This window comes from Ammospiza nelsoni, chromosome 2, assembly GCF_027579445.1.
Source record: "Ammospiza nelsoni isolate bAmmNel1 chromosome 2, bAmmNel1.pri, whole genome shotgun sequence".
In the NCBI taxonomy this organism is placed as follows: domain Eukaryota; kingdom Metazoa; phylum Chordata; class Aves; order Passeriformes; family Passerellidae; genus Ammospiza; species Ammospiza nelsoni.
The window spans coordinates 115692631-115706445 of record NC_080634.1 but is presented as its reverse complement, the minus strand read 5'-3'; the positions used below and the strand labels follow the sequence as shown (position 1 = coordinate 115706445).

The window sequence follows — 13815 nt, the reverse complement described above, 5'->3', positions numbered from 1 at the left end:
ACACCCTGCACTGAGGGAGGGCAGGCAGAGCTCCTGCTCTCACTAACAACACCCTGTACCTGAATCCCCACACCACAGCTCTGCCAAACCAGCCAGAGCTTGTGCTGCCTCCTTCCTCCAGCCTCCATCACCCAGCATAGCTCACCCAAGGCTCAGGTGGGCAGCAGGAGGGGGGGAATCTGCAGAAAATGAGCATCACTTGTTTCTCCTAATTTTAACTCCTCATTCTGCCATTACTACTTTTTTTTTTTTTTTTTTTTTTTTTTTTTTTTTTTTTTACCTTAAAAACCTTCTAGAATTGAAACCTGCAAGTAAACAGAAAAACAGAGGAAAGCACTCAAGTGACAGCAAAGATATTAGGACCAAGAAATTCAACTTTACATGAAATAAACCTCCAAATCCAGTAGTTTTTCTTGCTTTTCATATCAGCTGCTCTACAGAGGTTGTACACAATAATCAGCTTTTCAAAAGTGTCAGGCACTGTACCTGGCCAACACAGCTCCTGGATAAAGCAGGAATACAAGGGCATTACACCCCAAATGTTGATGGAATTCTTACTCTGGGGGTGACACTGAAATCTCCAGGATACTTTCTGCTCAGATATTGGGAATTTAGCAAGCTTGGACTCTTTTGATGAGTGAACCAATGTTTCAGCCATCATCAGCTGCTCAGGAGAGCTGGAAAGGGATTTTTTATAAAGGTATGTGGTGACAGGACATGGGGGAATGGCTCTAAGCTGAAATAAAGAAGGGTTAGGTTTGGTATTAAGAAGAAATTGTTCTCTGTGAGGGGCACAGGGTGCCCAGAGCAGCTGTGGCTGCCCCTGGATCTCTGGCAGTGCCCAAGGCCAGGTTGGACACTGGGGCTGGAGCAGCCTGGGACAGTGGGAGGTGTCCCTGCCCATGCAGGGGTGGCATTGGATGATTTTTAAGGCCATTTCCAAACAGAGCCATTCTGTGATTTAAGATTCCACTGCAGAATCCTGTCTGAAGTGAGATGGCAGCAGTACAGATGCAGAACAGCCCTGCAGCACCCAGGAGGGACAATAAATCCAGAAAAGCTTTCTCACAGCATCCTAGGACAAGAAACATCCTTTCCAGCCATGGCTGCACTGACTTTTTAGCAGCTTCCTGCCATGAACACTGCAAAATCAAAACTCAAATTGATGAGAAACATGATAGAAATATTTTTTTCCTTTATCCTGCTACCACCATGAGACTTTGGGTTTGCTGTAAGGCAAAAGCCCCTATTTGGAAAGAAACCTTGATAATTTTAGAGATTCAAATAATTTGGCTGCATGTTTGTCTCCAAAAGTGCTTTTCAAGCAGAGCTTTGCTGTGCAGAGTGAGGATGAGCAGATCCTCCTCCAATGTCCATCTCGTTTTACAGATGAGTTCCAACCATGAGAGAGCCAAGAATACAAAGGTTAAAGAGTTACAAAAAGTTTCCAAATGTAAACATTTGGTTTACAACCAAATCAATAATAAATGTCAGGCCAAAAGGAATCAGGAGGGACATTATTATTACTGTAAACAGCACCAAGGAAATCTCATCACTGGCCAAGATTTCACAAAGGTATTTGTGAATATTTGCATGGGGTACCTAGAGTTTGAATATGCCTGTCACTTGGATGTGTGGTGTTTATTCCATTCCTGCTTTTCCAGATGACAAATTGAGACATCTTTGTGTATGCAGAACAAATCCCTGACAACCTGGCAGGGAATTCAGTTCTTGAAATAAATCCAGCTGTTACCTGGATGTTAACTTCAGGCAATCTCTGGAACAATAAAAGACTACAGAAATGTGGCTGGTTAGACTGGCAGGAGACTGGCTGGTGGGTTTCTGCAAAAATACTCACTTTTCACAGTTAAAGAAAAAATTAGTTTTCTAAAGCATAGTAACACTTGATACAGTCAAGTGATTCTCCTGAGAACTCAGCACAGAAACCATGAAAGATTCAATCTCTTTTGCTTTCTTATTACCAATAACAAGCTACAGAATAAATATTTTAGAATGCTACCCTGTGTTTCTCTAATTTGGGATGCACAAAGTTTCATGGGATGAGAGTTAATCTTATTTGCTTTTGGGGCAAATCTAAGAGATTTGAAGGAAAAAAAAATGTTTGGTATCTTAATTAAGGAACAGTAAAGAATAACACTGGCAGAGAAAGGATTCTGTACCTTGATGCTCCTTTACTTCAGAGCCCAGTGTGCCACAGACAGCATTCAATTAAATAATTTTAGCAATAAACAATGACAATACACAGAACACCACACAACATCACTCCTTTGGCTCAAAGTAATTCCAGTTTGTGACTGAACAGCTGTTATGCAAAACAAGAAAGCCTTCACATCCTACAGCTGAAAAGGCAGAGAACAAATTGGCAGAGGAAATTTAGATTGCACATCCCTTGTGGAGTGGTTTTATTTCTTGTGCAGCTTGAAAACAGCATCAGTACAACTTTGGTATTCACCTGGAAAAGGCTTAGTTGGGAGAGCAGTCACTGCTTGTCCAAGGGAAGCTCTGTCTGAAAAGGCAGCAATTTCCAACATCTCCAAACAAAACCATTTGAAACAAAAAGCAAACAGAATAATTTGTTCTGGATTTTTTTTTCCACGGTGCAGCACGCCCAAGATACAGTTATTTTCTCATATGGATGTTAATAACAGGAATGATAATAAAATCATGCTGGGAGATGATGATGAGGCACCACAGCAAGGGCTGTGGAGAAACTCACAATCCTGGCTCAAAGGAGAGCTCTGGGAAGATAATATTTAGAGTTTTCTACTCTAAGCCTTTCCAGTGGTTTTATTTTCCTCTCCTGAACATTATTTAAGGTAATTTTTACAGGAAAAACAATCAGCCACTGGAACAACCTTCCCAGAGTTGTGTCACTGGAGGTTTAAAAGATGCAATTAGACAGGTTAATGATGATTTTATGATTCTGTCACCTCACCTGTGCTCCCCTTTCCCAGAAAAAGGCTGCACCAGATCAATCATCTTTTGAGGTGCCTTCCAGCCTGGGCTATTCTATGATTTTGGGGATTCTGAGAGATTGAAGAGGGACATTTCTATGTGAAATCCAGCATGCAAGCACTTCCTGTGGGACCATTCCTTCTAAAACCACCTGGAATCAACCACTGCCAGAAAGGGAAGATCCCATTGCCTGGATGAGGGTACTGAGGCCAGCTAGCATGGGAGGGATGCCAAACCCCAGAAGAGCACAGAAAACCAGGGGATTACAGTAGGATAGAGATTTTGTGAAGCCAGAGAGGTCTCTAAAGCTTGATTTCCTTTGAGTGCTACTTTTATCAAGCAGGAAATTATGTGTTAAAATGATGCAGGTAGATTAAATGCAGCACAAATGCCACTGTCAGTAGTATCAACATAGAGAAGATGGACTCTGATAAGGTAAAAAACCTCTTCCTCCCCAATTAAAATCCTAATCACCATTTACATGTGTCTCAAAAAAGCTTTGATTGTGTAAAAATTCTGTATTACCACAACAACTCAAGTGTTGCAGTAACAGGAGTTCTATCTCACAGAATCATATGAGTTCTCCATTTCACACAATCACAGAATTTGCTTCTCTCCCCTTTTTTCCCCTTTTTCCACCTGACAAAAGATAATGTGCCTTTATCAATTAGGCAAACACAGGGGGAAAAAGAAGTTTCAAGTACATAAAAAATATATTTCATAATAAAACCTGGCTTCCTCTTGCCCATTGGTTTGGTGTGAAACAGAAGCATTTGTGGGAAGGACAGCTGAGGAGAAACTGAACTAGCTCAAGCCAGTGGTGAAAGAATCCAGGAACTGTTGTCAGGATATTGGGAGGCTAAAAAATTACAGGATCTCACAGTATTTGTGTGAGAAGTGCCTTAGGAAGACAGAAGTGAGCAGGGAATGAAAAATTCTTTCTCCCACACTGCTAGAAGGTACCTGTCTTTTTCATCTGCATCCTTGTCCCATCAAATACTGCTCCCTCCCATGCAGGTATTTTATAGACCTGTTGACATTTAATTAAAAGTACTTCTGCTCCTCTGACACACAAATTCTGTCACCAGAAATCCCTTTGCTACCTCTGTCCTGCAGCTTTACACAAAGCCCAAGCCTCTGGACACAGCCATGGCACCAAGAAAAGCACTGGAGGTTAATTTTAATATCCAGACATTTATACTTTGGGAGAATTTGTTGTAGAGATTGTAAGGCAACCTTTAAGGGTCAAGCAGTCCATGTTAATAGAGACTTTCAAAGCTGAAGTCGTTCCTACTCATATTTCTGCTAAAACATAGAATTTTTCATAAATACAATAAGCACAGACAGGATTTTTACAACCACCAACCCATCCTCACTGTCAGACACAGCAGCTGCTTTATCCTCAGGGAAAAATAAAACCCTTCAGCAGAGTTCTGTGGCTCAGTCTGCTGCCCCAAAGGACCTTGTTCCTCAGCCACAGCAGGGTTTGCCCTTTAGGATTTCAAGCAACAACATTTTATATATATATATATATATATATATATATATATATATATATACATTTTCCCTGTGGGAATAGCACTATCTTCTTGACATGCAAAAGTCCAGACTGCACATCCATGGATGGAGAATGCAGTGAAGGGGCTCTGACCCAGCCCAGGATTTGCATCCCCAGCAGTGATGCAAACCTCACCCTTTATACACTGGGGCACACTGACTCCATGTGGCAGGACACAGAATATGCTTCAGACATTCCTTTTTCTTTTTCTTGCACTTCACACAACCTTGTGTGTGGCTGTGAACTTTGGAAATAAATTTTGGGAACAGACGGAACAGAATCCTTTTTTTTTTTTTCCTGTGAGAAGCAGCGATATGGGGATGAAATAATTCATGAATTGTGTTGGTAACAGTGTTTTCCACACAAATACTCACCAGAAACACACAGTAAAATACAAAGGCTATATATATATATATATGTATATATATATAAAAAGAATGCTTTCTCAAATGTTTATTACAGGATGAAATAAGTCTAATTGAAAAAAATTCACATCCTGAATTTCATCAAAGGGGATTGATTGCTCTTCAGGGCTATTAGCTAAATGCAAGATTGAAAGAGGAGGTTTTAAAAATTACATAAAACTGTATCACATTCTTCTTTCAGTTTGTAATTGGCTTGACTGAAACTTGACTAGAAGACCATAAAAATTTGCTTCAGGATTAGCTCTCTGGCTCAAGTAGCACTATCACTGCCTGATGTGTACAGGGTTTTTCCCATGACTAAAATGGAAATAATTGGTAATATTTTCTTCCACACCACTCTCATGCCCACCCCAAAACCCCAAATTCCACCTACTTTACTGATGTTGTTAGATACAAGACCTAAAGAAGATAAGAAACAAAGACAATTCCTGTTTTGCCCCTTTGTGTCTTCACATTTCAGTCTCTACCAGCTGACCACAAGGACCTTCCACCCACTGTGAACAGATCTTCAGGTGCCATTTCCAGACTTGGAAAGAAGTGACATGGTATGGCTGAAAGGGTTTTTGTACATCACAAGTGCTGCAAAATTTAGGATTTCCCTGCTTTGGTTAAGGTGTGTGATGATGCACCTGCCAAATCTCAATCTTAGTGCACAACTGCAAGGGGGTGCTAAATTTGTGGTGAGAATTTTTTTCCCCTTTCTGTTATTTTTTAAGACAGTGCAAGGTCTAGAGAACCTCAGACCGGGGTGTTGCAGGGTGATCTGCCAATTTCAGCCTAAATTTCATTGTATAAACAACGAAATTCAATTCCCATCTCTGTTTGGTATCCAGCAAACAATCCTAGTAGAAATTTTCCAAAGGTCAGTGTGTTTTTCTGTGTCTTTGAGTACTGTCCATGGCCAAGTATAAATTAGTAGCTGTACATCTGCTGCTGCTGCTGCTCTGTCTGGACGGGCTGCTGGCCCGGCTGCTGCGGCGCGGCCGGCGCCGGGGGCTGCAGCACATCAGTCTGAGGCACCGACCTCCAGCTCAGGGGGTGCTGTTCTGTCATCTGGGGGGTCCCCAGGGGGGCAATGGAGTTCACCAGGGTGGTCAGGTTTATGAAATGGGCCACGGACTGGGGGTTGGGAGCCTCGGGCTGCGGCGGGAGCTGAATGTCGCTCTGGCGGTTGTGCAGCACGGCCGAGCCGCTGACGGTGTCGAAGGTGACGGTGAGGATGGAGCTGTCCAGCTGCAGCTGCCTCTCGGGGGGACACAAGTGGCCCACGGCCACGGGCTGCAGGTTGGTGAACTGGGTGCCAGCTGCCGTGGTGATGGGGGTCACGGTGATGTTGGTGAGTCCCACCGAGCTGGAGGGCGCTGAGACGTTCGGGTCGCTGAGCGTCACCACAACCTGAGGAGAAACAGAAAGATCACTGAGCGTCACCATCACCAGAGGAGAAACACAGAGGTCACTGAGGGTCACCACTACCTAAGGAGAAACACAAAGATCACTGAGGGTCACCACAACCTGAGGAGAAACAGAAAAATCACTGAGGGTCACCACCACCTGAGGAGAAACACAGAGGTCACTGAGGGTCACCACTACCTAAGGAGAAACACAAAGATCACTGAGGGTCACCACAACCTGAGGAGAAACAGAAAAATCACTGAGGGTCACCACTACCTAAGGAGAAACACAAAGGTCACTGAGAGTCACCGCCACCTGAGGAGAAACACAAAGGACACTGAGGGTCAGCACCAACTGAGGAGAAACACAAATGTCACTGAGAGTCACTGCCACCTGAGGAGAAACACAAAGGTCACTGAGGATCACCACTACCTAAGGAGAAACAGAAAGGTCACCACCAACTGAGGAGAAACACAAAGGTCACTGAGGGTCACCACCACCACCTGAGGAGAAACACAAAGGTCACCACCACCTGAGGAGAAACACAGAGGTGACCTCAGCCTCAGTGACCTGATCACTCAGATTCTGAGTGAGCACCAGGGAAGTGCTGGTGGGCTCACATGGTGCCAGCAAGAGAAGCCACACACAGATGGGAAAGTAGGAAATTTGGAATGTAGCAACTTCCAAGTGTACAAGTAAGATGGTGATGGGAGAGAGGGATATGGAACATTCAGAACAAACAGACAAATTAACTTTCACTCTTTTAATCCCAGCTTCAGCCAGTGATATCTTCAGCAAACAAACTGATGCCAACACAAGAGGGAATGAAACAAACATGAGGAGCTTATTGGTCCAATTTCTTGGGTTTTTAAACACATCTTTGTGTTACCACAATTTATCCAATCAGCTCCAAATGTTCCAACCACTCTGTTGTGATGTTTTTTTAATCAAAAGAAGTGTTATCCCTCTAAGCAATGGCACCCATCACCCTCCTGCTGCAGCTCACCTGCTGGATGCTCTGCACAGCTGAATTGGTTTCATCTCCAACATTCCCTGTGAATTCACCTTCCTTCTCTGTGTATTCACTGAAGGCAGGGTCCTCAGGCACTTGAGCTTCCTCCTCCTCACCTGACTTTTGTTTTCTTTTCTGGCCACTTTTAGGAGCTTTTACATGCTGCTTCCCTTCTGGTAGTTCACCCTGTTCCAAGGCCAATTCCGGCTGCAGGAACACATTTCCAAACAAAACATCAAGTCTTTTTGCTTAGTGAGGTTCCAAGTAAGAGACAATCACCTGAAGCTGGTTTACTGTCAGTTCTCAAGCAAAGAAACAAACTTTAGCAAAATCCTGACTCCAGGGATTGAGACCTCACCCTGTAATTATGTTCTGCCTGTTATACAACCAAGCAGATCAGCAGCTTGTGGCTGCTTGGACATGTTCCACTGGGGCTGACTCTCTAAAAAAGCACATTCCTCACCCATCAGCCCACACCCAGCTGTGTTCTGTACCCACAAAGTGCTGTCCCACTCCCCCTGCAGCAGGCCTGGAGCTCACCTGAACAATCCCAATTGAAGAGGCATCAATGGTGGTTGTCTCTGGCAGTGGCTCTAAATCATCAATCCTCACTGAAAGAATCTGAACACAGAGAAGTGTCAGCTGCAGCACTGCAAAGCACAGTCAAACAGCACAGCATTTCCCTGATAAACCCTATCACCGAGCAAAAGTGATGCAATCTTAACACTTTACATGTAGTATTTAATACAGAGAGTTAAGTGTGGCTTTTTAAAATAACCTTTTGTCATATCACCTTTTCCCTCTTGCTGAAATCCAGCAAAATTTAAACACAGTAAAAGAACATGTCCATTTTCATATTCTAGACAGAACATAACCCTCTGGGACGTGATGAATTTCAACATGTTTGGAAAAAAAGAAATAATTTGTTAGCATTTCAATTTATAAACCTATCAACTGTGTCCTATTTCATTATTTTCAGATGAATCTACACATCTCAGCTCATCAAAGAATGGAGACAAATTGTCCCCTGGATTTCAGATATGTAGCTGCATTTTAAATCCCCAAATCAATAAACAAAGCATTTTGTTGACTTCCTTCATAGTCATCATGATAAAACAGCAAAGCAATACTAATGAAAAATTGGTAGTTAAAAAAAATTTTAAAAAGCCTCAAAGGGAACAGACAGGCCTTAATCAAACCTAAACAGGAAATGCTGAGGAGAAACACAATATTTAGAACTCAGAAAAAACCCTGCTGGGGTCAGACAAAACATCCCTCTAATCCACATTCTCTCCAGCCAGCATTCATCTTTAATACTGAAAATAATTTTGCATCATCAGCAGATGCTGCCATCACCTCTCTATTCACCACTTCTTTCAGATCACTTCTGAATACACAGAACACAATGGGGAAAAAAGAATCCATTATACTCCCTAATGGATGGAGACAAAACATGAAAAAACATACATTTAAGCTGGGGTAGAAAAAGAAAAGAGATTTAAATAATCAGACCTTCATTTTCAGGGACTGAGAATCAGATAGTGAAATGGCTCATTCAGTTAAGTCCATGTTTGATAGATACTACTTAAAATTGGGCCCAAAAGAACAGAAAAAAAAAAAAAAGAGGGAAAGACAGTAATTCCTTTCAAGCCACCAAAGGCCATAAACATTAAAAAAAAAAAAAAAGAATTTAAAAATTCCACAATCCAGCACTCAAACTCACTCACCTCTGGGTGTTTACGCCTCATGTGTCGACTCATGGACGCCCTGGTGGAAACCTTTGTGCCACACAGCTGACAGCTCTGGGCTTCCACCTTGTCATGGGTGAGCTGGATGTGCTTCTGCAGCATGTAATCAGTGACATACTTCTTGTCACACACTGAACACGTCCACTGTTTTCCTACTGGTGGCAGAGGGAAGGAAGGAAACCCAATGGATGAGCACCAGATTGCCAACACCTCAATGAGAGCAATAATTGATGTTTGGTAACAGGATGTGCAATGTTAGTTCCAAGACTGGCCAGTCTAAATCAAAATTAAGGAGCAAAATGGAGGTATTTTTGTTGGATACTGCTTTTTAGAGGGTTTACCTGTATGAATCAACTTGTGAGTCTCCATTGTGTTTCTCTCGCTGAATGTCTTGCCACAGAGCTCACACATGAAATCTTTGATTCCTGCATGGAAAGCACATTTGGCACCTGTGAAAGCAGCCTGAAGGAATCTGGGACAATTCTGAGTTTTTTATTAGTGACATTAAAAAAATGAAAATCACAGACAAAAAAAAAAGGCAGAAGCCTACCTTCACCAGCTATTTTTAGCTAAACCATTCCACTATATCCAGCAGAAAATAAATATCAGAGAAACTGATGTGGGAAGTAGAATTATGTTTTGGGAAATCACAACTTGAGCACTAATTTAAAACCCCAACACTGTAGAGTTACCCTAGACCAAGAACCTTTAAAAAAAGCAGAACGTGATACCAACTAATCTGCATTTATTTGTAGAACAAGGGGTCCTGGCTGAGGACAGGACAAAACCTCACTTTTCAAAGAGCAGAACATGCACATTTTATCTGTTCTTGTCATACTGTTTGACTGCTCTAGGTAAGAATTCTCTTGGGAAAGATTTAACTGATTCAGTGCAACTTTTGTCCATCTCTGGAGCCCTCACCTGTGTGTCTCTTGTAATGCTTCAGCATGTTGACTTTCTGTGCAAATTTTCTGTGACATTCCTTGCACTCGTACTCCTTAATCCCCTTGTGCAGCTTCATGTGGTGACGAAGGGCATGTTTTGTCTTCATTCCTGTCAGGCAGAAGGCACAGGACACTTAGTCCATCACTCCCACCTTCAGGGGAGAAATCAGGCTCATGGTGTTAACCAACAGCTCTATTTTATATTTGCTGCAAGTCCACAGTTGCATATTTTTAATTGTTAATGTAGCAATGCACTTCATCATTATTATTTTAATTCCAGGAAAAAAGCTCTGGAAAACATCTGAGTAATCACTGATAGAGAAACGGTAGGGACAAGCAAAGATAAAACATCCTTAGAGGTGTCAGACTTACTACTGTCTTTTACTAAAATACCAGCTCAGATTTGTTCAAGTTGTAACATGAGAAATTAAAAAAGTCAAAGTGACTTTGACTCTTAAGGCTCTTACAGAGAAAAATTATTTTTTAAGCCTGTAAAAAGCCTATAATGAAAAGATCAACTTACATTTCCTTTTGTGCTGCAAATCAGGCATTCCTCAACTTGACAGAAACAAATGCTACTAAAATCAGTGTTATGTTATAGCCCATGAAACCAAACTGTACAAAATTAGGGCAGCTTGTGTAACAACAATTCTCTTGATTAATACATTTTCTACCTCTGAAAAATGCAGGATTTACAGCACTGGCATTACTCTCAGCATGGCAGTTGTTTTAATTCAGATATTCACCTGCTACTCAGTATCACAATGAATGGAAAACAAGGCAGCAGACATACCTTTGCCACACTCTGCACACAAGTATTCTCGGATATTATCATGGACTCGCATATGTTCTTTTAACATGTCTTTTCTAGCAAATGATTTGCCACATTGCTCACAAGCATGACTTTTTACACCTTGAAAATAAATTTAAAAGACAACATAAACAAAAAAAAATGTCAATGAGTAATGTGCATCTCCTAAAAACTAATTAAAGTGGTGAATTAGAGGGCAACAGTCCACCTATGCTGACAAGCACACCTTTCATGGATATTGTGGCCCAAATTAAATTAGAAGACTTTGAAGACCAGAGAAAAGCTGACTTTTTGTGTGAGAAAAAACAGATAAAGCCTGAGGTAGGAGAAGACTGAATAGCATGAAATAGTAATGAGCTGTTAAAAATGATTTTGCAATAGCAGGTTTCAGCCTGTGTAATGGTGAGAAGGTGGCATGGAGAAGAATTTGGGGAAGAACAGAATACAGAATTAGGTGAATCCTGCAAACACATTAACTAGGAATTTGGATTGTGTGTCCAGATCAAATCTCTTCATTAATATTCCCTGCTTTAGAAAACTGGTTTACTCTAAAAGAATAAATCTTATATTTGTCTTGTTGTAACATAGAGTGAAAATCCTCTATCAAAAAAAAAAAAAAAAGGCAGGCACGGGCAACAGAAATTTCTCTTTGGTATTGATAATTATAAAGAAACAACATTTTTACCTGTATGTATTAGCTTATGTCTTTCCAGATTTCCTATACTGTTAAAAATCCTACCACAGATTTCACATGGATGGATGTATCTGAAACCAAAGAGACCAAAAACTGTGATTCTTCTCTTGAGGCAGAGGTGATTCTCAGGCATCTCTGTCACTAAGTGTATTTCAATTTGCTAATATTAATTACTCCAAAAGTTCCTTGAAGCACAAGTTTTTCTACATGAGCCTTAAGAAACCCCCAAGCTGACTGCAAGCTTGGAGCAGTCTGGCATTGCTATACACACAATTTTTTTCCAAAACCATTTATTAAAATCACTGATTTACACTTTGCAAAGCCCAAACTGGGAGGCTGCTGACTCATCAACCCTTGTGAAGCCAACCACCAGCTACACACATTTCAAGCTCATAATAAAACATTTTAACCCAAATTTCACAGTTATTTTAGCCCAGCCAAATTCCCTAAGAGCACCCCAGGTGGCAGAACCATTAGAACTGCAAGCAGGCAGCTCTCCTCAGTGGAACAAGCCTTACTTTTGCACATTGGGGTCGGGCAGGTTCTCCCTGTGGATGACCATGTGCGCGTGGTACGTGGCCTTGAGGGCGAAGCGCCGGTTACAGATGCTGCAGCCATAACCCTTCTCCTTGTGCACGTCCATGATGTGCTTCAGGTACTCCTTCCCTCTGCCAAAGGTCAGCTGGGGAATGAACCAATAGTGAATGCAAGGGGAAAAAAAGTCCTTGGGCACAAGCAAGTAACATTGAGCAGACATAAATATCCTGTGTCGCACTAAAATCTTGTGTGCCACTGGATGAAAAACCTGTGGCAGCTGGGTTTAGGCCTCAAATTCTTTGGATATTACAAGCATGCTGCTACAGGACATCAATTCACTCAATTTCTCTGGATGGAGATGGTGTCTCCACTTCTGCACAATAAAAGGACCTTGAGTTGTTTGTGCACTGAGGAACAGCCAGGTTTAACCTCCACCAGCTCACCTTGACTACAGTGAGCAGTTTTGGTCACCACAGTACAGGGATGATATTAAACTACTGGAGAATGTCCAGAGAGCTACAGAGATGGTGAAGGGTCTGCAGGGGAAGCTTTGGGAGAGCCACTGAGGGCACTTGGTCTGTTCAGCCTGAAGAAGAGACTGAGGGGTGACTTCACTGCAGTCACAACTTTTTGTGAGGGGGAGGCACTGATCTGTGCTCTGTGGTGACACTGACAGAACTTGGGGAAATGGCCTGAAGTTGTGTCAGGGCAGGTTTAGGTTGGGTATTAGGCAAAGGTTTCTCCCTCAGAAGATGGTTGGGCACTGAGCAGGCTCCCCAGGTTCTGGTCACTGCAGCGAGACAGAGCTCAGGAGTGTTTGGACAATGCTCTCAGGCACATGTGGGACTGCAGGGGCTGCACAGAGCCAGGAGCTGCACTCAGTGAGCCCTGAGGGTCCCTTCCAGCTCAGATTATTCTGTGATTCTGCAGAGTGAGGACACCAGAGATGGAGGAAATGCCTGCTGGGCTCTGGGGCCATGGTGAGCTCCTGCACCAGCAGCTTTGGCAGCAGCTCCTGAAGGGCTGGAATCTCCAGGCACTGCAGGGCAGTGACTCTGGCTCAGCTCCTGGAGCTACAACAGACAGGTGCTGCACTACTGAGCTCCAGATGTGCACATCCAGATGTGCTCCAGCATGCCAGGGTGAAGTGCCATACTGACATGGTCTTTTGCTGCAATTCTGGAACTAGTCAGGGCATTTCTAACAGCACTGCACAGCTTGCTGAAGATGTACTTTGACACCAAGTAAACCAGATGTTTTAAGAGCTTAGAAAAGAGATTTCTCCAAGAGTTATCTGTATTTGTTCTCCCTTTGGCTGTTCAGTGTCCCCATCTCCTCACATCAAATCCCATTTCCCACAGCTGTGCCCTTACACAACTATTTACTTCACAAACACCTGCAAAAGCACTGAAAAAACCCCAACTTCCCAAAAGATCTTTCTGATTTGAATGGCCCAACTGCCCTCACTTTTTATATAGTTTATGTACCCAAGCACCCAATTTTATATAGTTTATGTACCCATGAAGTGTCAGGCAAGAAAATCAGCACAGTGAAAGCAAGAACATGATGAACTGCTGTGACACCACAACTTCACATGTTTACTGACACAAAGTTAAAATCAGTTTGCACTGAAAACCATCTCCCAGAGAAGAAAACTGAAATATTATTATCTCCAGGTCTTAAAATGAAGGTAAATTAAGAACTTTCACCACATTAAG

General features: G+C 42.4%; 1 protein-coding gene across 1 annotated transcript in view; it reads right to left on the bottom strand.

The window, feature by feature from the left end:
• Positions 1-2172: 2172 nt before the first annotated feature.
• The window catches only part of PRDM15 (PR/SET domain 15), a 35899-nt gene continuing 24256 nt past the window's right edge, over positions 2173-13815 (bottom strand). Inside the window, exons 17-25 of the mRNA XM_059466400.1 lie at positions 12079-12242; positions 11552-11631; positions 10849-10968; positions 10033-10164; positions 9453-9536; positions 9091-9266; positions 7904-7984; positions 7358-7570; positions 2173-6354 (exon numbers count right to left, since the gene is read on the bottom strand). Of these exons, the coding sequence (XP_059322383.1) occupies positions 5872-6354; positions 7358-7570; positions 7904-7984; positions 9091-9266; positions 9453-9536; positions 10033-10164; positions 10849-10968; positions 11552-11631; positions 12079-12242 (1533 nt within the window). The 3' untranslated portion in view covers positions 2173-5871. The remainder of the gene's footprint in view (positions 6355-7357; positions 7571-7903; positions 7985-9090; positions 9267-9452; positions 9537-10032; positions 10165-10848; positions 10969-11551; positions 11632-12078; positions 12243-13815) is intronic.